A 23,788-nucleotide genomic window follows, 5' to 3' on the forward strand; every position below is an offset into this window, starting at 1 on the left:
AACAAAAAAATGTTTTGCTTCTAGTATTGCTAGCCTAGCTGAAATTGCAAGTACTTGAAATCTCAGCAATAGCACAATTTATAAGCTCTCCAGCCTTATTGGTAGATGCATTAAAAAATGCATCCATAATGCTGTTGTTTACTGCATCAAAAAGAGAGGTTCAAGAATTTTGGTGTTTGTTATAATAGTGCCACCCTCTAGGCAGAGCTTCAGTTCCCAGCAGTTGCAGCTTTATGCAAAATTCCTGGGAGCTGGAAATGTGAAGTGGATGACCAAGGGCACATATACACCATAGGTCATTAGCAGATATTGAACAGTGAGCCTCAAAAATCTGATCCCCAGCCACTGAAGATTTTGTTATCATTACAACAGTGGAAGTAATTCCTTTAGCAATAGGTAGATATCAGGCTGTTGCTGTCTTTGCTTTTAGCAAAAGTTACTTTAGTAACTATCATCTGCAACCTGTAGCGTAGGAGAGACTCTCTTCAAGAGGATACCATTTCCCAACTAACCTTCCAGTTGACCTGTACACTTAGTAGCTAAAGCCCTCTTTAAAAATTATATTGTGCATTTATTATATTGTGCATTTATATTGTGCATAGGTTTATATGACCACCACAGAAGCATTATATATGCATCATTATGCTGTTAAAATTCCTATTCTTAGTCCAGTCACAGACAGCCCCACAATAAGGCATCAGCATTTCAAAAGCTATCGTATGCTGAACAATAGAGTAAATGGCAGGAACAGAAAATTTGATTCCTGCCTCAGTGGAAGAAAAGATCTAATATGAAAGAACAATTGTAAGAAGTGTTAAGGCTTGATTGTTTTGTATTTCACCAGCAGTATCCAGAATTAATTTCAGTGATTTAACTATTATTATTATTGAGTTACCCAGTACCCTAGAAGGCAAGAAAAGATGTGGGTCCTCTAATCTAATCCACTACTTTCTTGTCCTCCAGAGCTGGACCAGAGTTTGCTTGCACATTGTGCACTGGAAAAGGGCAGCAGTTTGATGTTTGCTGGAGCAGCTCCTTAATAGTCTCCAACCCTGGTCTTCCTCTCTGTATCAGCAGTGGTAACAGTACAGAAGAACTAAGGCCAGAAGACAGAAAGGGTAAATTGGGAAGAGGGAAGAAGTTTACATTGTAGTCCAGGGTCTTTCACCATGCTCAGCTGCAGACACAACATAGGGCAAACCTGAGGAAGAAAACTAATTAGGATTCCATTAAAAAGAGGAGAAAACATCTTGCTGAGACCCAAGTCACGTCATGATGGTCAAAGTGAAACCTTGCTCGCTAATGTAGCCTTAATTCATTTTATTTTGCAGAGACAGCAAGCTCACCATGTTGCTTCGGGAGTCCTTGGGGAATATGAACTGCCGCACCACAATGATAGCTCACATTTCAGCTGCTGCGGGGAACTACGCTGAGACGCTGTCTACCATCCAGATTGCATCAAGGGTCCTCAGGATGAAGAAAAAGAAAACTAAGGTAAGATAATGTATAACTCCCTTCTTGTAATGGTGGAGGAGGGAGGAAGAAGGACCCTGAAAGATCCTTAATGGGGTAGAGCAGCATATAACAAAATCAGTAATCAGTTCCAAAGTGCATGGGTTGTATGTACCCTGTCCTAGGCAAGTGGCTTAGAGCACACAGGGAGGGTAAATGCTTCAGCTTCAGATACAGAGGAGTGAGTTCAGATATATCTGCTATAGCAGCTTTGTAAGCTGGCCTCATTTAATGATATAGCTGTCAGAGAGCATTTATTTTCAGTTATGCTCTTAGTGCTAATGAAATAATAAGGAATGAAACCACTGTAGAGTTAAAGGAAATTGGGATTAATGAAGAATTAGATTCTTTGTGCTTCTCAGAGACAGTGGAAACAAAATAAGTGCAAAGCGGCGTATCCGTTGCCAGCACTGATGCCCCTTTTATTCCCACCATTTCCAAATATCGGTGATAGATTTTCCAAGAAGTAGAGTGAGGATGGGCTATATCTACTTTTATGTTTTAGAGTCCTGTTTCTTTCTGTACAGCTTATGGTGTGAATTGGGCACGACAAGTGAATTTTATGTGTTTCATTTAAATTGACAGCCTATGGATTTGACAAAACCTTTTTTGTCAATGGATAGAAGAGAGACGAATGAAGGGATTCAGTCCATATACCATCACAGCAGTGTGTCCCTAGAGACCTCTGGGTGCATGTCATACAATTCCACACACTGGTGGTATGACCAAAGGGGGATTGTCTTTACCTTCTGTGCCTTATTTGTGAAATGAGTTTTGTTGTTCCTCTGCTCACACAGAGACACAGAGAGACAGAAACACGTGCCCACACAACCCCCTACCTTTGCCAAACATCTGGTTTGTTTGGCCAGGCTCAATTAAGGGAAGGATACTAATCCATTTGTTCAGTACTTTTTTTTCGGAAGTGTCATGACTCTTGGAGTGGGGCACAGATTTGGGGCATTGGGTTCTCCATTGAACACTATTGTGTGTTTGCTGTGAGATTGTGGGTAAGAAGCTCCAGAGCTCTGTGTCTTACTTTAGAGATTTCCCAGTTTAGACGTGACAGCGACCTTTTTGTGTATCCGCTTTGTGCAAGGAGCTGTTTGCAATGCTGAAATGTCACGGTCTCTGTCTCTCTCTCACTTTGCAGTACACATCAAGTTCTTCTGGAGGAGAGAGCTCTTGTGAGGAGGGCAGGATGAGGAGGCCAACCCAGCTGAGGCCTTTCCATTCTAGAAACACTGTTGACCCGGACTTCCCTATTTTGCATTTATCAAGTGATCCTGATTATTCATCCAGCAGTGAGCAGTCCTGTGACACAGTGATTTACGTTGGCCCCAATGGCACTGCCCTTTCTGATAAGGAACTGACAGATAATGAGGGTCCGCCTGACTTTGTTCCCATAGTTCCTGCTCTGCAAAAGACAAAAAATGAGGGCAGGTTGGAGGAAGTCAGTGAATCAGGGCCCAGCACATCTGAAAGAGACTGCCTGAAGTGCAACACCTTTGCAGAGCTCCAGGAGAGGCTAGATTGCATAGATGGCAGTGAAGAGACTGACAAATTTCCCTTTGAAGAGATGCCTGCCCAATTTAGCTCAGACCAGATGTCTAAGTGCTCTGTTTCAAGCCAGCTGGCAGAGCTTAGCCACTTACCAGAGTCAGATAAGGAAGATATGGTGCCAGAATGTCAGCATTCTGACAGAGAAGCCAAGGAAAATATAAATGCAACACCCAGCAAAATGAAGAGAAATCACTCCCCTGTTCCTTCTGGAGCCCTTACTAATGTTTCAACCCCTTCTTCTCCCAGGAGTGTAACAGGCGGCTCTAGCAAAGAGCTTAGCTCTTCTCAGTTAGCACACAGCACCAGCTTGCAGAGCAGCAGAGAAGGTCTCAACACCTGTGGATTTGTGGAAGGCAAACCTCGGCCAATGGGTTCGCCCCGGCTTGGCATTGCAAGCCTCTCAAAGACATCTGAGTACAAGCCACCAACTTCTCCTTCCCAGAGGTGCAAAGTCTATACACAGAAAGGAGTCCTGCCCAGCTCCACTCCCCCACCAGCTCTCCTGAATAAGGATACTGGGACGACATCTAGTGAATCTTTACTGCAGCCAGAACTCCGGACCCCACCTGCAGGCATGAGCCCTCAGATCATGAAGAAGTCGGTGACCTCCAGCAATGGGGATTTTGAAGAGACCATTCTTGATGAAGATCGGCAGCAAAGCATTTCTCCAGAATCCAAGAAGGAGATTCTGAGCACCACTATGGTGACTGTGCAGCAGCCGTTAGAGCTGAATGGAGAGGACGAGCTGGTGTTCACCCTTGTAGAAGAGCTAACCATTAGTGGGGTCCTTGACAATGGGCGCCCAACCAGTATCATCAGTTTTAACAGTGACTGCTCAGTGCAGGCTTTGGCCTCTGGGTCCAGGCCAGTTAGTATTATCAGCAGCATATCTGAAGATCTTGAGTGTTACTCCAGTGCAGCTCCTGTGTCTGAAGTCAGCATCACACAGTTCCTTCCGCTTCCAAAGTTGGGCCTGGATGACAAATGCCAGGATGATGGCAGCAGGCGCTCATCCATCAGCTCATGGTTGAGTGAAATGAGCACAGGGAGTGACGGTGAACAGTCATGTCACAGCTTCATAGCGCAGGCGTGCTATGGGCATGGGGAAGCAATGGCAGAGCCTCCTGTCCCTGATTTTGCAAGCACCATACAGAGTGCCAGCATGATTTGTGTGAGCGACAAACAGAAGCCAGTGACTGACAACATGCTTATAATGTCAGAAATGGGGGAGGAAGCTTTCGGAAAAGTGCCACCCATCAAAGGATGTAAAATATCAGCTTTAGGGAAAACTACTGTCACAATTAAAAACACCGCAAGCCTCAGCAGCTGTGAAGGCTACATCCCAATGAAGACAAACATTACCGTTTATCCATGTATTGCTGTTAATCCATACAAAGCACAAGACACTGATGATGCTGTATTGGCAGTAACTGCAGACCCAAAGGTTGCTCGTCTCCATGACGTGAAAGAATCCAGTGCTAAGAAAGATATAAAATTTGAAGACCCTTGGCTGAAGAGAGAAGAAGATGTAAAAAAGGACAGCTCTGGGAGCAGTGATGGGCCGAGGCCTGACCTGGCTGCAGTTCCACCCAAGCCTGAGCACAGCACAAAGCCGTCCTCAGCAGACAGGTTTAGCAACAGCAGTGGGGATGCCTCTATCTCCCCAGGGTCTGACAGTTTAAAGAGGATCGTGGATGGGTGTGAAGTGGCAGCCTCCAGCTCTGCAACCCAAAGCCCTGTTCATTCCACTGATGTCTTGAAGAGTGGCAGCCTCCCTCGAGGGCTCCCAAAAGCAGGCAAGCTGGAGGACTCTGACAGTCACCTCCATCCTGCTGCCACTGACAGCAGCGGAGTCTGCTCTCCTGCCCTCCCCCCGTTTTCGAAGGCTAGCCTTGACAAGAAAATGGCCTCTCCCAAACACTGTGTCCTCACTCGTCCCAAAGGGACCCCTCCTCTGCCACCGGTGAGAAAGTCAAGCTTGGATCAGAAGAACAGAGCCAGCCCGCAGCACAGTGCAGCCAGCAGCACCACGAGCAGTCCCTCCAGCCAGCCCGGGTCCTTCCTGGCCAGCTTCCCCGAGGAGCTGAGCGCCAAACAGAAGGGCTGTGGCATCGACAGCAGTGGCAACAACAGCAGCAGCAAGCTCTTCAGTGCCAAATTGGAGCAGCTTGCCAGCAGGACCAACTCTCTTGGGAGGTCCGCAGGAAGCCACTATGAGTGTTTGTCTCTGGAAAGAGCAGAAAGTCTGTCCTCTGTGAGCTCCAAAATGAGCCCTGGCAAAGACACCACCATGCCTAGGGCTGGAAGGAGCCTCAGCCGCAGTGTTATGTCCTCACCCACCAACTCGGGCCTCTCCCAGTCGGCAGGTGCCTCTCCGAAAGCCAGCCAGTCGAAGATCTCTGCAGTCAGCAAGCTCCTGCTGGCAAGTCCCAAGGCCCGCAGCCTGTCTGCCTCTGCCACCAAAACGCTCAGCTTCTCAACCAAGTCTCTGCCTCAGTCTGTAGGGCAGAGCTCCAGTTTGCCTCCGAGTGGGAAGAACATGTCTTGGTCAACGCAGTCCCTCAGCAGAAACCGGGGCTCCAGCCTTGCTTCTAAATTGCCCCTTCGGGCCGTCAACGGGAGGATTTCAGAGCTGCTCCAGGGCAGCGCCAGTGCCAGAGGCTCACAGCTGCGGGGCAGCTCAGAGGCAGACGAGCGCGGGGGCTTCCCGGGAGATGAGAAGCCAGCAGTTCACATGCTGCCTTCCCCTTACAGCAAGATCACCCCTCCTCGGAAACCTCACCGCTGCAGCAGTGGTCATGGGAGCGACAACAGCAGTGTCCTGAGCGGGGAGCTGCCCCCCGCCATGGGTAAAACAGCCCTCTTCTACCACAGCGGAGGGAGCAGTGGCTACGAGAGCATGATGAGGGACAGTGAGGCGACGGGGAGCGCCTCTTCAGCACAAGACTCCATGAGTGAGAACAGCAGCTCCGTGAGCGGCAGGTGCCGAAGCCTCAAAAATCCAAAGAAACGATCAAATGCAGGTAAGCTTGTGGTGGCATGAAAGAGAGATGCAGACCAAGGCAGCTGACTAGTTCATAATAGGGAGCGCAGGCCTAAAGGGGAGTTAATTCCATACCAGCTATATCTCTTAGCAGAGAAGCAAGGCCAGGATAAGTGTCCAAGGCTCTGGGTTTCTTCATTTTGCAACAGGCACAAATCCTGTGTGGTTACATTGCAATGGAATCTCCCCTTCACCCATTTCACTTAGGTTTGCTTCAAATGAACAGAAGAACAATTATCCCTACAACTGGTTAGTATTGCCAATGGCAGCCACATTCAAGTATTTATTTATCCAAATATTCTTCTGATTTGATTCCAGAAAGGTGCCTTTGTGAGGCAGTGAAATGTAACTGTTATTCTTAAGAACTTTGGGCACAGACTCCCCTCTTGCTATGCATGTTTCACCAGCACAAGACCAGAGTCTTGCTGAAGAGCAGTATCTGTTGTGAGCCCGCTTTTACTCCTTGTGCTCTGCATGCCCAAGGGTGCAAGATGACCTGCAGCTGAAACCACTGCTGAGTTCCTTCTTCCCTAGAAGATGGGACAAAGTTGTGCCCATGCACCTTGAAAGATGTCATCCTGCCTCTTAGACTCTTGGTTTTTATCTTTTGAGTTATGAGTCCTTTTCCCAGTAATTTTTGATAACAAATAAAAATTATATTAATAATAATATATGGGAACTACTGCACTGAAGCACTTGCAAATCTGAAACCTTTTTAGTCATCACAGAAAGGATCAGAAAGACTTCATCTTTGTTCAGATATAGTCCCCAGTAGCTTCCATGCTACATCAGGATTTTTTAATTAGATGGCAAGAGCCTCGTGTATCATACCAAGAGTCTGTGCAGTTGCAACTGGTACATCTTCCCATGAGAATGAGTTTTAGAAGTTTGCAGGGCAGCGATGAGGAGCATCCATCAGCAGGCCACCTTACCTTTTTCCTGGATGCTGTTTTCCCAACCTGAAGTGTGAGTCCTGTCTAACCTCCTTTTGAAAAAATGCACATTGGCATTGGAACTGGTATGCACAGGTGTGTGCTGCTTATCCTACAGTAGTGCTGGCTGTCCCAAATCTGTTATTTTTATAGAGCTTCTATTTCACCAGCCATTCCACTTGCTGGGATACTCACCTCTGGGATTCACTTGCAGTGAATGAACTGAGTAATGCGTAACTCTCCCTTTCCTTATGTTCTTGACTGCAGTAGCAGAAAGAATGTGCAGCACAGACGTGAATACAATAGATACCACTATTAAAAACATACCCATAAGTACATGTCTGATTGTACCTGTTCAGGGAATGCATCTGAAAGTGATCACTCTACATCACAGGCCAAGTGATGAATTAATGTTTCTGAAGTTAACTTTGCATCCTATAAGAAAACCTCTTTCCTATCCCTTCAGTTTATGTGGTAATAAATTGATTTTCCTGTTTCTGAGGAGCTGTTCCTCTAGCAGCTCCTTTCAAATATAAACTTTTTAATGGTAACCTGCAAGAAAAAGAAGTATGATTTGTATGTTGTGCAAAAGGAAAACAAAGCTATTCACAGAGATGAATAGCATTTGTGGGTGTATACTGACAACTGCATTATGTCTTGTAAAGGAGCTGCCCATATAATATGGACTTAATCCACAGGACATTTAGATGCAAAAATTTATGAAGTTCTGTGAAAACAGGCAGCTGTGCAGGTGAGGGAACAGAGAGAAAACTGCAATGTAGATTTTCCTTATTTGGCATTAGAGAACATCCTCTCTTCCCTAGGCCAAATACTTAAAAAAAATACTCAGAGAAGAACTTCAGGCAGAACCTGCAGATTCTTTAGACAACAGAGTTCAGCCCAAACCTAAATTAGTAGGAGACCAGGATTAGTTTACCTTGATGCTCATAAAACGAGTCATTTCACTTCTCTTTGCTTCGATAGCACATTGGAAGCTGGACAAGGCTGTAGATGTAACTGAGGAAAATATTGCCTTTGTGTTGTAATTACAGAAGAGCTTCAGATCCATTTGTTATACTTTAGATCAGGGTTATATGTTTGCTCTCAACCTTGGCTTTCAATAACCCCTGTGTAGGACTGAACACTGTGTCAGTGGCTGTGAAAAGGTAGTTATGAAGAGAGGACTGTTTGAGACTCAGGTTTCAGGTTGCTCTCATAGCAGTCTGGAAGACACCAGGAGAGAAAAGGCTTTCCCATGGTCTGGCCAGCCTTGAGTCCACCTATCAGAGCAGTGATGCTGGTTTGTTGGGAGTGATGGGGCGAGCAGGAGCCTTTCCATAGCAGGGAACATGGACAATCTAAGCTTTGCCACTTTTTTACTGCTGTGTAAAATCTGACCTGTCTTTTTTACCAAATACCATTTTTTGCTGGCCAACAGATTAATCTCTTTATCCAAATTTCTTGTGTGGTTTAGTACTTCTCTCCCTGGTCAGCAACTATGCAAATATTTACCCGTTGCTGGACCTGGATCTCTGGGGTGGAGGGTTTTCAGTGGAGGGTCTGTGGCCCTGGGAGTTGCCTGCCCCGATGGACTCGGCATAGCCCGGCACCTTGGCCTCCCTCGAAGTAATTTGCAAAGCTTCTCTCTTAATTCACCTGATGTGAAGTGATTCTGAGTGTGTCTTCTCTGATACTTTACTTTTGAGGGTGATTCCCTATATCAGCAAGTATTCCTGTATTGTTTTGAATGTTTTGTATTTGTGTATAAATACAACCAAGGGTTTTATGTAAATCGAAAAAACAAAACAAAACAAAAACTTTACTACCTTCCATATCTCTAGCAGCAAAACACTGCCCAGAAATAAATAAGACTTTACTTTCTTATAACCCATCTCCTGTTTGCATTTGGTCCTGCAGCAGTGAAAACATAATTCTGGCTTGATGTGTTTGATAATAGTATAATTTTTCACATGTCAGCGGATTTATGATGGCATAAAACCAGGATTATGACTTCAGTGCAGGAGAACATGAAGGAGGAGCTTAGATATAAGGGAGAATAGAGCTGTTCAAAAAAATATTTTTATTGCATAATAAACTAAAAAAATTGCAAAGGTTTGCAATCTTTCATCCTCTGTAATATCTTCTTTCTATAGGTCTGTTCTAGTGTGAATGTTCTCTCTTAAGGAACACTTTTTAATGAAAAAGAGAGCAGACAAAGGTTCTGAGCTCTTAAAAAGACAGATATTATTTTAATACATAGTGTCAAGAGCATTGGACCTTTCCTGATTTGTGGTCACAGATCCACTGTGCTGTAATGGATATGGCACTATAGATATGCTCATTTCAGGTCAGGCAACTTGTCCACTTTATTTATGATTATTATTAACAGAAATGCTAGCTGTCGGCCACGATCAACATGAATCAGCCCAAGGCCCCTGCAAGAGGAGCTATAAAGAGTCTTCAAGAGAATCACCAGCAGCCCTGTCAGATCTCACAATTACTTTTGAAGTTTTGACACATTGGAGAGACGTCATTTTTTTCTTGAGATTAAGATCTTGTCTTTCAGTGCTCTTAAGTGCATTATTCGTATGTGTAGGTGCTTCTGCCCTGGATGTCATACATGAAGCATCAGACCTACATTGACGGCTTTTGAAAGATAAAGCTAGTTCACTTCCTTCAGTGTTAGCCTTAGGTTAAATTTGGGACTCTGCCTGGCTACCTGTACATTTCACAGACAGCCCAGTACTGTGTGTACAAAGTAAAATAAAATAATTTTAAAAATACCTCTTGCATTCTGGTACCTATTGAAAAATCATGTGTTTACATCACAAAGCACATAAGCGTTTCCCCTGAAGCTATCTTATCCATTTAATAAACATTCCCATCTTGCTAGCATTTAACACTGGTCCTATAACATCATGTCAGCGTATATTGCCCCAAAGTGACTGCTTATGGCAGAAACAGAGCTATTTAGTCCTGATCTATGGCCGTACATTTCACAGCTTTGTACAGTTGCTCTTTAATCCATCCTGTGGTGTAAGCATTATTCCAGACCCCATTTTACAGATGGAGAAATGAAGGCAGAGTACTTGACTGGCTTGCCCAATGCCTACAACTGAGAGTCAGATCCAGGATTAAATTACAGACACCCTTGACTCCTCCTAACCTCAACCTCAGCTGGCTTGGCCACAAACCCTCCCCTGCCCCTGCAGAACAGTGGAGAGGAGGGTTGCATTTGTTGTTTCCTTTATGTGGCAGATCCTTCCTCCTTCTCCATCTGCAACCATCTATGCAACTATGTTTTCTCTGATTTCTTTGCTCACTCCATTAGCCTTTACCCTGTAAGAAATAATTGGCATATCTGCCATATTTCTGGCTCTGCCTCTATAGTCTCCTCTCTCTTGGGTCAGCAGTGCTGTCTTGAGCAGGGCACTGAAGTGTCAGGGCATTGTTTGTACAGTTATCACTAGCACCAATTATGTAGTTTTTCAATTCCTCAGAAATTTCAAGTGCAATGTGCCATTGCTGTTCCATGGAAAGACAATGACAAGGGTGCTTTTATAGTACATAATCCTGTGTGTGATCAGGAAATGCATTTTGTCTGAATTCTGTTTTACCAAAGCCGTATTTGTATCCTGGGAACACTACAGGCAGCTGAGGTGGCAGATTAGGACTTGCAAGATCTATGTTGTATTCTCTGGTGTGCTGTTGGTTCACTGTATCACCTTGGGCAGACTGTGTCATTTCTATGTTCCCTGGTTACCAGCTCATAAAACTAGATAATGGTGGTGTGAAAAAAGTAACAGCAGGGTCCTTAGATCAGAAGCATTACCTACCTGCTTTTTGCTCCTCTGCTTTGGTTGTTAGCATCTTTTCCCCAGTTTAGTTAGGTTGTACATGGGAGTTACTCTAAAATAATTCTTAGGACAAAATGGGACTAGATGATTTCAGAGATGCAGCTTTGGTGCCAGCTCCAGGTCCTGCCTGCTGTCAGCTAACAGCAAAGCACAAGCCCAGGCTCTGATGAGGTTTACCAGTAAAGCCAGGCCTTGTTCGCATTTCCATGTGATGTGCACGCATGCCTTGTTTCTGCCTCTTACCTCCCTCTCCTACAGATGATATTTACCAGTTCCTGCCCCTTACACCTCTAAGGAGACCTTCCCTGGGTACAGCAGAATGGGAGGGACTTCGAGACGTTTCATCACAGATGAGGCTTTCCGTGGACACCACAGAAATCTTTCTGAGGCTGTTTTTTTTCCTGTCGCCTGTGGGAACAGAGTTGGGTGCTCAGGGGAGTCCCCATCCCATGTGACATCGAGTTAGACCTGAGGGCTGCAGTGTATATCACTGCTGGCAGCGCTGTGCCAAGATGGGACAGACCTCTGCCAAGGAGGGTGTCTCTTTTGATTTCTTCAGTTGAGGTTCTTTGGAGCTGAGTCTGAACCTGGAGCTTTACTGGGGCTGGGGCTGGTGCCAGCACAGTGGGACACTCTGGGCAGTGCTCGGGGGGCAGCAGGGGTGCAGCAGCTGGGGTAGGGCAGCAGTGGGGACCACTGCCTGCCCACTGGGGTGCACAGACCCGCTCACAGGGGCAAGGACATGGGATTTGGGCATGTGAGCCCTGTGGTAGGGAAGAAAGGAGACTCTCAAAGAGGCTCAGCTCGGAGGAGAGACTCCTTGTATGTAAAGTGCTGTCAAGTTGTGTCAGTCTTGGCCAGTTCAGCCTTCCTGATCATTGAATATCAGCGAGCTTCAGAAAACAAGTATCTAAGGGATGGTATTGGTAGTGAGGCCAAGTCTGGACAAGACTGTGGGAAAATCAGGGTTCCTGACTTCCTGAAATTTAAACCAGTGCCCTAAGTTGCAGTTGTATATCTCAGCATTTGCAGGACCCTGCTCTTGCCAGTCCAGGACAGGCTTTGCATGTGTGTATGTATGTGTGTGTGTGCACACGCTTTAATCTTCTTTGCATGGGGAACCTGTCTGACTGTAGATAATTAAAGATTCCTGCTGCAGCATTTTATGGCTTTTGCAGTAAAGTTTCATGACTCCTTGCGGCTCTTTCTCAGAACAAAGTTTCGCCACCAAAGCAAAGCAAATTGCTACATGATTTTAAACACTTTAATAAAAAGACAGACTGTTAAGACATGACAATAATTATCTACAATTAGAGTCCCTTTTTCTCTCTTTCTTGTGCGCTCTGGATTTCACTGGTGGGATGATTTTAAAGATGGAGATTTAGAGGTTCCTGGAAGGCCCTGAAAACTCTACATTCAAACACATTCACTCTCTGGAAGCACTTAGCCCTGCCTACGAAAGCAGCAGAAAAAGCCAGAGGCTAAATCCACAGGCTGTAAATAATGAAAAGTCCATCTCCAACCAATATCGCAAAGCATCACGTTTTGAACCATAGCCAAAATTATAATGATGGAACAAAACACCAACAAAAAGAATGTGAGCTTTTCCTCTTGAATCCAAGTGAAAAGGAATTTGGTTCATGTTTAGACTGCCTAAGGCACAGTGGGGGGAGCTGAAAATTGCCTTTTGTATCACAAAGCCATAGGGCATCTCCAGTGTTTCTACTTTAACTTGCTTACAAGTGATGGTAGCTAATTGATATCCTGCATTATACCTTAACCGTGACAAAGGATGTTTAGAATTATACAGCAGAAAGCTGTTTGCATTCAGGTAACCACTTTATGCATGTGACTGCTGGCTGGACAGCCCTGGGGGGAGCAGAGGGAGGGGAAGTGTAGACTTCAGCTCCAATTTTTTTTTTGTTCATTAAAACAACAGCATTGATTTTCCCAGGTCAAAGCCAGGCCATTTCATGCAGCAAATCTGTGTTGAAAGGGATCAGAGTAATCATTTTTTACACGCTTGACTACTGCATGCCAGCACTGAGCTTTCAGCCACATGCACATAGGAATGATTTAATAGAGGAAATGGCAGCAGGCTATTGTGCACGGTGAAGGCTCCATGCAACATGCATGACTGAGTTGCACACCATTAGGCTGGGTGTAAATAAAACCTGCTCCTGACACTGCCACAGAATTAGCTCACTGGAATGCCTCCACCACTGTCCTGTTGGGAGTGAATGCTCTGGCTGCTTGAGCCCCTTCCCCTTCCAGCCTCTGCCTGCTATTCAGTGCAGGACTGTAGTAACAATAACCAGGTCCTGAAATCATGCCACAATGCTGACAAATACCTGTTAAACCAAAACGCAGCCCAAAGTGAGATAAATATTTAGAAGAGACTCTGGTCATTTTTTGCTAGTGATTGTGGGTGCTGAAAATTCATCTCCTGTGATGTGCATCTTCCCTGGAGCATCTCCCAGATTACTTGTCAACCTGCCACACTGCAGGAGGGCTGCTTCCTGATCAGTGCTCATTCACCAGCTCTAAACTGCCCTGAAAAGCTCCTTTTAAAATGAGACAGTAATTCAAGAAACAAGGTTGAGAAATGGATGGGGTGGGTAGAAAAAATTAGGAGTAGGCTGTGCCTCAGCGTGTTCCTTATACCAGTACAGAAACAACATATCTAGTATAGGTATGAACAGAAGATTATAAACAAGGGTTGCTTTATTCCTATGTATAGCAAGCAGAGATTTCTAGCCTCAAGTGTCCTGGTGCTTCTTATTAATTCACAACATCAGGATTGTGTATAAGTCAACACAGAATACAGCCTGAATTATTTTACAGTGGAGTCAACATAGAATATTTTCTTCTGAATGATGGATCCTGTCAGCGTTTCCTGTTCAGGGTTCAGCTGCAACATGGTTCTTCCTATGTAATCTGAGTTGCCAGGATGAGTGAATGCTGTTTAGATTTTTTGGCAGTAAATGCCTAGATTCTTTGGAGTACTAACCTCAAGATGGGCACCCAAAATACTTCTGGTGAAGTCTCCACACCACCAGAGGTGCCTTCCACTCGAAAGCATTGGCAATGTTGTCAGTAATTGGGAGGGGAACACTGCAAACTGTATGAAAATCTAAGGAGTAAATAGCTATGTGCTCTGCACTGGGAAAAGTGCACTATAGAATAATTTAGAGGAAAAGAGGTCAAAGGAATGGGAAGGAGTTGGTTCAGTCGTGGACAATTGCCCATGAGGGCAGATCCCATTAGGAAATGGGAATGAGAGGAGAAGCTGGCATTGCGTTTTCAACTCAAAGGAGGAGCCCCGTTGTCAGACAGCGAGAAGCAGCAGGGGAAACAGGACAGGTTATCTTTCCAGTAAGCAAACAGTTTGGTGCTACATTTCAGTTTGATGCTATTGCTGCTGGAAGCACAATATTTCTTGGAAATTAAGCCACAGAAGGAATGGTGGGAGCTTAGGGGTACTGCTCTGCTTTTCCAGGATTGTTTTTTGTAATCGTCTTGAGTTTGGATGGACTCTCTAGTAAGAAAAAAAAAAACGACCCAAAATGCTGAACAACAGGTTCTGTATAGAAAGGCAATTTTACTTCCTATAACATTAAGTGCAGTGGGGAATAGCTTTGGCTCCACATCCTGCCATTGAGCACACACTATAAACTTCTGAAATTATGACATATCAAGTTACGGTTTCATTTTCTGTTCGAAACAGCTTGAAATTTCCAGGACGGCAGTTGTTTTGCATCCCATTCAGATGTAACCTGCTTTGAAGAGATATGCATCAGGCTTCTTTTCATGGAGATTTTGCATTTATTATACTTTTTGCATTTACCTTTTTCACAGAAAAGATGCTCAGTCTGGAATGTGTGCTTGGAAAGCAGTCTAAGGGGAACACTCCAAAATATACAGTACTTAAGCAAATCCAGACATCTTAGAGTTTTTACCCTGGTCAACACATACTTTCATGAGGACACATCCTTATGCAGTTGGGCAATTTTCCTGAAGTCAGTGAGTCTTCTTATCCTTAAAGTTACCCTTACAAACCTAGCTGACTTGGTCTGTGTTTCTAATACCTTTAAGGCTTCTCTGGGCTTATCTTTGCTGAAGTATTTTGTAGCTTCAGTGCCACTCTTCTGCTTTCACCCTGCACACCATCACAGCTGTCTTACTCCCTTTATCTTAATTTTAACCTGGCCAAACCTTAACCTGTAGCTCAAGGTAGAGCAACAGACCTGTTGTGAAAGCAAATCTTGTATTCTCTGCATTTTCAGGGCTATGTCACAGTTTGATTATTCATATTCAAGCTAGGCTCAAGAGGGGTTATTCTGAGTGTGGATAAATTCAAGCTACGGGAAAAACACATCCTATAAGACATTTAGCAAATCGCGTGTTGCATTACAGGCCATGTGGTCATATATGAAAGTGTCACTCTGTCCTGGGTTCACCTTAAAGGATTTATTTCAGATCAATTTTTCTATAAATCTCTTTTTTTCAATGAAGGAATGAATCCCATTTACATGGCAGGAGAGTCAGCGGGTTTGCTGAGGTGCTGGGTAGGGTGCATGGGAGGGACCTGCCGAGAGCTGCTCCTGCTGAGCGCCTGGACTGCCCACTGCTTTTGTGAGCTGTGTGTGGGGAAGGAGAGGAGTGGTGCCCTCTGATTCCTACAAAATATTTATTATATAGTCAAAATTTATGAGATCCTAACCCTATCAAGTGCTCCCAATACATTTGGGACTTCAAATGGGTATTTTCTGTGTAAATGGAAAACTGTATTCATTTTAACAATTTAGTTTTTGTGTCTGCATGTTGATACAGATGAGCAAGCTGTCAGCTGCTTTGTGACACTCACTCTGAAGCTCTGCTTTGGCTGTGTCTTCTTACTGATCCCAATTAAGGTGAAATCAGGAAAAAACAGAGGCTAAATAGAAGTCAGTGGCAGGAGTCTCCTGTCAAAAAACACTATTATTTTCTGTACCTGGACTAATAAACAGCCTATTAATGAGTGCATGTTTAGAATAAACTAAATTTGGGTTTGCCTTACTGCAAAGATGCAGGAGATCTTTCATTTCACTTATTCCCCAAGCACTCTAAACCTCAGATAAATCATCCTGAGTCAGCATTCAATGCTCCGACAAAAAGACATCCCTCTTTCTCTTCCTTGTCCGCCTCACACGCAGACGTGCCCGCTGTGCTCGGGCATGGAGACCTGCGCAGGTGGCCCCTGCGTCCCCAAGGAGCCCCTGGGTGGTCGGCAGTGAGTCTGCCCGCCTCAGGGGGCTCTGCCTTGCCACAGTGCCCTGCTGCACCGAGAGCTTTGTTGTGATAACCCACGGGCTATCCAGTCACAAGCTCTGGCTAGAAAAACATAATGGGCTCCTATTGGTGCATCTCCTGCCCCTGCTGTAGTCTCCGCTGCCTCTTCTCCGAGGGGCAAGCGCTATTAGCCGCAGCCTCAGGTTGGAGCCCTCCTTCTAGACCACAGGCTTCTCTTTCTCACTGAACCAAATGGATAAGAATGGGAACTAAATGCAAAGATATTTACCATCATCCCTGGAATTCATACGCTGGTGACATCTGTTTTGCTTTGCTTCCAAGAGCACGACGCTGTTCTTTCGGAAAGGTGAATTGGAGCCATCCACCTGCATTCCTGAAGTGTCTCAGACCTGGGTTTTGGCTCTGGTTGGAGATGCATTTTTTTTCCAGTGGGGATGGTTTCAAAGTGCCCCATTACACAGGAAGGTGGTGTTAACAGCCACAGTGGGGAAAAAAGGAAGAGGGAAGAAAAAAGGAAGAAAATCAAAGATCACAGAAAAAAGCACTACCTCAGTCATAATTCAGCCATGCATGGGAGAGCTGGACAGAAGGAATTTCCAGTCTGCTCAGCTGCTTCCTTGAAATGCTAGAGTTAGTCTGTAGGCGTGGCATGAAAGGAGATGTGACCATCAGTGCAGGGCTCAAAGTAAAAAGATTTAGCAGCACTCAGCTTTTAAGTGTTGCAGGCTCTAAAAGTTGATGGGCACCAAAGGTAGGAAAGAGATTGCTTTTATACTCAAAATTTGAAAGACTGCTCCTGTGAAACACCATGGCCAAAAGCCTAAAAAGTATTTAATACCTAAATCCTTTTGGTCTTGAGTGACACTAGGGATGTATTCAGTGCCCATCACATCTAAGCAAGTGGAGGGCTCGTGTCCCAGGAAGGGCTGAGCCCCTTGCAGGATCTCTCCCTGCGTGTAACAAAATTTACTTGTCCACCACCCAGCCTCACCTCCCTTCAAGTATGCAGCTGCTCTCAGCATTTGGTTGCCTTTCTCTAGCATCACTGACAAGAGTCACTCTCAGCATTGTTGGGGTCTTCCCAAACTGTGTGTTGCTTTTCAGCTATGGTAGTGGCTCAGGTCTTGCTTTTCATTTTATTGAGATCCGATTCTTCTCTTGATCACTCAGTTTAATCTAGAGATTAACTGAAATGCATTCAAGGTAAGTGAATACTGATATTGACTTCCAGTAGCTGGTACCACAGGTCTAAAATAACTCCTACTTACTGGTATTTGTAAGGCTTCATTTGTTCTGGCATGGGCTTTTTTGCTGGGCTGCAGTTTGAGTAGTAAATACAACTGCGATATGTGTCATAGGATGAGCAGTCCAGATCTCAACCTGTTTGGTGTAAAGGGGCCTTATAGAGCTCCCTGTCTATTTGCCTGGCCTGTGCTCTCCTTTTCTTGCATAATGCCAGATTCATTCAGATGAAAGCTTTGTACAGTAAACTTTCCCACTACACAGCAAGGTAGACCATTCTCATCCATTTCAGAGCTAGTATTTACAGGTTAATTACTGGTTACTAACTGCTGGTTTCTAGCACCGACTATTGCACTCAGAATTCAACAGGATAAGATGTGATAGTTTGCAAAGTTGGCAGAGAATCAGACTCCCATGAATGAAACTAGACAATGCTCTTACTTGCAAATCCCAAAACTAGGCAATCAATAGATATTTTTGGTTTGGTGGTTTGTTTTTTTGCTTAGTTTTTTGCCTTTTTTTTTTGGCAGACATGTTAAAGCTATTTACATGGAAGTTTCAATATATGTAGTGCTGGAGATTCCCCTACATGATTTTATCTTGTTTTTAAAATAAAATCTGCGTGATCATTCTGCATCCCTTCCCTGCTGGCATCAGTTTTGTTCTTGCAGCCAAGAGAGTCAGTTAATAGTTTCATTCAAACTTGCTGGCTCTGGCTTTTGTTTTTGTTTTCTCCCATCCCTTCCATTCCTGCTGTCTCCTAGGGGAGACCCTGCAGGAGTTGTCAGCTACAAAACTTTTTCTTAAAAATACATGGCCACTGCTCTGATTGTGCTAAACCAGCCAAAGAAATGTAACCAGTTATTTTTCTTTTCTGTGTGTGTCCGTTCTTTCTCCCAACAAACCATATGCTCAACTTCCTTACCGCTGCCATCGGGCCATTGAGGTACATTTTCTCCTTGCTTTACCTTAGGCCTCGACTTGGCAACTCGCATGTCAGATGCTTTCCATATGGTGTAGGCTTTATCAGCCATGGTAAATTTTCAGCTATTGCAGAGCACCCATCTGCTGTGCTGGTGTTGTAAAGCAGGGTGTGTATATGCGAGCACTGGCACTGAAGCAGACACAGTGACTAACCCTTTTGCCAGCCTCTCAGTCTTGTTGCTTTCTTGCCCATCACTAATGCTGCAGTGATGCATCAGCGGGAAGTGTTTTAGAAGAATATTCTACTGAACGGTGACAAGACTGATGCAACTCTGGTGGCACCCACCAAGCTTGGATGTACTTACTGCAGGAGTTTTGTCCTCTTCAGTGTTTTTACTGCTCTGGCTCAGCCTACAGTGGTGTTATGGAAAGGACTAGGTGGTGGTATACTGGCATTCAACTCCAGTGGTTTTTGTACTATGATTAAAAAAAACCACAACAAAACCACACCTCCCCTGGAGATGATCTATGCAGAGGCTAGCTAGTGCTTGTCCCTAGGCTGTAAGGGCCAGTTCCAGTAAAGAGACAGGAAATCAATGCTAGATCAGCTCCAACCTGCTGCTCAGGTCCTTCATTTGGCACACCTGTACACACCGAGACCTGAGCAAAGGGAAGCAGGCACAAGCTCTGGAAACTTTAGGGTGCATATGCCCTCTGAGGATCAAATCCTGAAGTCAGGCATCAAAGAACATGTGAGGATCTCACTCATGGTGAGCATGTAAAGCACATCCCAGCTACAGCTCACCCCCATGCCCCTCACTTCCATGCCCCCCCTGGGTTTTTGCTCCATTTTCTTCTGTGTGTAAGAAAGCTGAATATATATAGTTTGTAGACACATCTCTGCAGACAGAGCAGAAAGGAGAGGCAGCAACTGTGCAGACATGAAATGGCAATTTCTGCATTTGCAGGTTCACAGAGACGGAGGCTTATTCCAGCTTTATCGCTTGACACCACTTCCCCAGCAAGGAAGCCTGCCAACAGCCCCGGGGTGCGCTGGGTGGATGGGCCCCTGCGAAGCGGGCAGAGGGGGCTGGGGGAGCCCTTCGAGATCAAAGTCTATGAGATAGATGATGTGGAGAGGCTCCAGCGGCGACGAGGTGGGGACAGCAAGGTGAGTGCAAGCCAAGTAATCAGTCTCCCTCCTCCTGCAGGGTGTGAGAGGTGGAATTCAGATTATGCAGTCAGAAATGTGTAGTATCGTATGTGGTCAACTCAACAGGCAGCAAAACCTTTACTCTCATTTAAGAGCGGTTATGACTCAAGTTATACCTTCTTCTGTAGCAGCTAACAGACATTAGTATCTTGCATTTTTTTCCCCTTGCTCATAGTCTTGATGGCTCCTGTGCTCCAGCATCTTGCCGCATCTGTCCTTCAAGGCAGCAATGGTGCCTCAAGTGCTTTGATGGTATTGTTTTCAGGATAGCTAATGTCTTCTCTCTAACAAAGTTGTTCCCATCAACCTCAGGCCTTCAAATTTACAAAACATCATGGAATCGCAAAGGTCAGCTCCTGAGAGGTGTGATTGGGAGGAGTATCTGAAGCTGGTAAAATAGCACCAATTTTAGAGTAACTGTGGACATATATTTTACTGTTATTTTAAGGCACTTTTACTTCCCACCCCCTGTCACTTGGTTAGGCTGTTTGTTATGTTGTTCACTGATATGATTTTGTTGGGGTGGTGTTTCCACTGTACTTCACGCACACAGCAGAGCTTTTCTACAGAGGAGAAGGCAGAACAGTGTTGAGACCTTCACACTGGTTGGAGAAGGATAGTTCTGGCATTGGGAATGCTCCCAAGCTAGCAAGGGTGGCACAGCCCTCACCGTGGGCTCGCTTACTGCACACCTTGATGGCTGCCACCCCTCACGAGTCATGCGAGGCCAGGTTGTTACTGTGTCCCATATCTTTAAGAGAAAATATATCTTCTTTATTAACTAATGTGAATTGCTAGAGCTTTTCATAATGTGTTCCATTTGTTTAAGGATGTTTTAAATTTGATATTGCTACCAGTTCTTGTATTTTATAACATGACTACTGAAATTCCTACGCGCCAAGCACAGAGATGTATTTAGGTTTTTAATACAGCGAGCAATGGTTTTCCTTTTCCCCAAGAGCTTAGATTTTCTTAGCCAAACTTCTGGTGACAAAAACCAGAAATGTTTTGCTACAGTTAATCTGATTTCAAGATGCTGCCTGTTATTAATTATTATGGTTTATTATTAACTATCATTGCTAAGATTCCAAAACTCACTGATGGAAAACATCAAAACCAAACAAAAGCAATAAAAATAAAACAGATGATAGATGATTTCATGCAGTGATTCATACACTTCCAGAGAAAATGGCTCATTCTCAGTATTATTGACTGGAAGATCATCTGACTGAATGGATGTGGGGTTTTTTTCTCCTCTTCACCTATTCCTTCCCTGCTCCTTTTCCTGGTTGGCAGGAGGTGATATGTTTCAATGCCAAGCTGAAGATCCTGGAGCATCGCCAGCAGAGAATTGCTGAGGTCAAGGCCAAGTACGAGTGGTTAATGAGAGAACTGGAGGTGACCAAACAGTACCTGATGCTGGACCCTAATAAATGGCTCAGCGAATGTAAGGACATCATTTTGTTACCTGGACTCCTAGGTGTCCTTTAGTTTATTTCATGGCAGGGGACAAAGGGGAGTAGAAATGTTTGCTAAGAATGAGATGTGAGCTACTGTGTTTGTAAACTAAAATGAACCGACACATGACCTAAGGGCAAGTTTTAGATTGACTGTATTTCTAGAACTAGTCCTTATAATTCTTATTAAATGATGACAGTAGAACTGAACAATTTATTTTGCCTGAGAGCTGAATGTTGAAATGGTACAGCATTGTAGTGGTGAATATTGCCACTGGTAGATTAACTTTCACGCGTTTCACTCCACAGCTCCTGAAAATGAGATTTTTTTTTTTTTTTTTTTTGGCCTCAGATCACTCAGACATATGAGCAATATTATAAATCTGCTCTTCTACCGCAAAATAACACTGTGAAGCAAACTTGTCCCATGGCACCAGTGAGCTTACATGAAAAATGAATTTGGCCCATTTTTTATAACTATAGATGTGTAAAGTTCAGAGAGCTTAAAGGGCATTCACATTCAAATGAAGAAGGACCTCAACACCTCAGAGGAAAAAAGATAAAGAGTACTGCAGTAATTGTACAACAATTCTTAGTACTAGCAGGCAGCAAGCTCATATCAAAGAGTTCTAGAAAACAAATTAAAAAAACCCAAAAAACAAAAACCATTTTCAATTTATTTACGATAACAGCAGGTAGCAAAAGGAGGTCAGCTGGTGTGTTGTCTTAAAGTATGCTAACTCTTTGACAGCTGCCATAAGTTAACATTAGACTGGTATATCCTGCAAAACAACCACAGTATACATTGCAGGAACGCCATTAGGGAAGAGGGGTAAAAAGAACAGGTTTAAAGGGAACAGAGAATTTGCCATACCTTGCCATCTGCTTACTCCGTGATGCTTTTGCACCTGATTCCAGTGTGACAGAGGCAAAAAGCCTCAAGGGCAGCACAGACCCCAGGGATAAGATGGGAGGTGCTGGCTCCGACATCGTATCTCACGCTCGGCTCCCATGGAAGCCACTGCCCGTGGGTCCCTGGCAGCACAGGGACACGTGTGTTGGAGTGATTGACATGTGCACCTTCCTTTGCCACTCTTAAATGGTCTAGTGAGAATCACATGGAATAGGGGGAGGTGTGAGGAGCAAGGAGGCTGGTTTCTAACTCTGAGTTCTGAATTCAGCAAAGGACTTGTCCTCTTGGTGCAGAGCACCTATTGAAATCTCCTTCTGGTTAGCGGAATGTGTGAGAGTCAGTACATCTCATGCCTCGAATAGGGATGACTTTAAGTATGTGCTTAGTATTCAAAATTTGCTTAAGCATGGTGCTGAAGCAGACCCTGAATGCAAACAATCAAAATAGTTCTAAATAGATTTAACTTGGCCTGTTTTACACCTTATTGCTGAATTTCCCCATCATGTTCACCCTCTGTGTTCCTTATGGGCATGAAGGTTAACCTGAAGCCTACAGGTGTCTTGTGCCAGCCAGTTTCTCTGCAGTGAGCCATGTGGTTGCTGGAAGAATAGTTCTAGTGGCTTTTCTTGGGGAAATATGTTGGAGTGTGGCAAGTCATGTGGAGAAGATGGCAGAGCATATTACTCAAGAAAGCATCCAATGCAATCTTAGCAGTATTGTTCACTATGGGCAAGCTGCTGTGCCATTTCAATAGCCATTAGACAGAAAAGGCAACTTAAAATGAAAGGGCAAGCCAGAGATGATGTTGTATACAGTACGGATGGGTTTGAAGACTTGAATTAGCTCTGTCTCTCCCACCAACCAGCACTGGGTTTTTTCTGCTTTTCCTATCTGTGTGTTTTCTTTCCCACAGTTGATCTGGAGCAGGTATTTGAGCTGGATTCTCTGGAATACCTGGAGGCCCTGGAATGTGTGACTGAGCGTTTAGAAAACCGTGTCAACTTCTGCAAGGCCCATCTCATGATGATCACCTGTTTTGACATCACCTCTAGACGCCGATAAAGAGCGAACTGCAAGAGAATTTCAATGCACATCTCTGCCATCCTCCTTTTCCCTTCTGAATAGCATCCCAAAGACAACAGAATGAGGATGAAGGTTGGAGTCAAGTCTCAACTGTGTGTATGAGAGATTTGCTTTACTATACAGAAGAGTAGTATTAAAAAAACACAGGACAAGCATGAAAAATGGAGATATTAGGTTGTCGATTCTCTTAGCCTAAAAGAGCACTTTGAGGAACCTTTAAGGACATGTCTGTAAATAAGAACTGCTGGCAGAAGACACTTCTTTCCCTGCATTAGCTGAGGGAGGAGGAAAGGTGGTTGTAGGAATTCCATTGAGAGGTTCATTGAAAGAAAACCTATCCAGAAAAACTGTTTAAGTGCCTTGCAAATCTTTATTATCCAAACATTTATGTTCATACTTTATTGTGTACAGATGGTGCTAGTCAAGAAAAGAAAAAGGAAAAAAACAAACACACTTTTGAAATGTATTTACAGCTTGTTTTTCTCTTGGTGTTTTCTCCTATTTCAGACTTGCTGTTTCTAAGTAACTTGTGTTTGTAGAGATATTTCCTAATCAGTACAACATATGAATAAATGTTAACTGTCTTTTCTTGTTACCAGAGTAAGGCCACTCAAAGAGAAATTCAGCTTTCCCAGATGACACAAGAAATATTTCTAGCAGAGAGTGAGCTTTGCTTTTACATTCTGTCTACTGTCTTATATACTGGAGGACACAGTAATTTTCCCAGCTCATAGGTACTGCAGTGTATGACAGAGCAGAG

At 44.3% G+C, this 23,788-nt stretch overlaps 1 protein-coding gene across 1 annotated transcript in view; it reads left to right on the top strand.

Moving 5' to 3' along the window:
- Positions 1-23,007, top strand: part of KIF26B (kinesin family member 26B) — a 295,352-nt gene extending 272,345 nt beyond the window's left edge. The window contains exons 11-15 of the mRNA XM_065631902.1: positions 1,332-1,494; positions 2,663-6,095; positions 19,331-19,533; positions 20,872-21,022; positions 22,859-23,007. Of these exons, the coding sequence (XP_065487974.1) occupies positions 1,332-1,494; positions 2,663-6,095; positions 19,331-19,533; positions 20,872-21,022; positions 22,859-23,007 (4,099 nt within the window). The remainder of the gene's footprint in view (positions 1-1,331; positions 1,495-2,662; positions 6,096-19,330; positions 19,534-20,871; positions 21,023-22,858) is intronic.
- Positions 23,008-23,788: the final 781 nt, after the last annotated feature.

Source organism: Caloenas nicobarica, chromosome 3 (genome assembly GCF_036013445.1).
Source record: "Caloenas nicobarica isolate bCalNic1 chromosome 3, bCalNic1.hap1, whole genome shotgun sequence".
In the NCBI taxonomy this organism is placed as follows: Eukaryota; Metazoa; Chordata; class Aves; order Columbiformes; family Columbidae; genus Caloenas; species Caloenas nicobarica.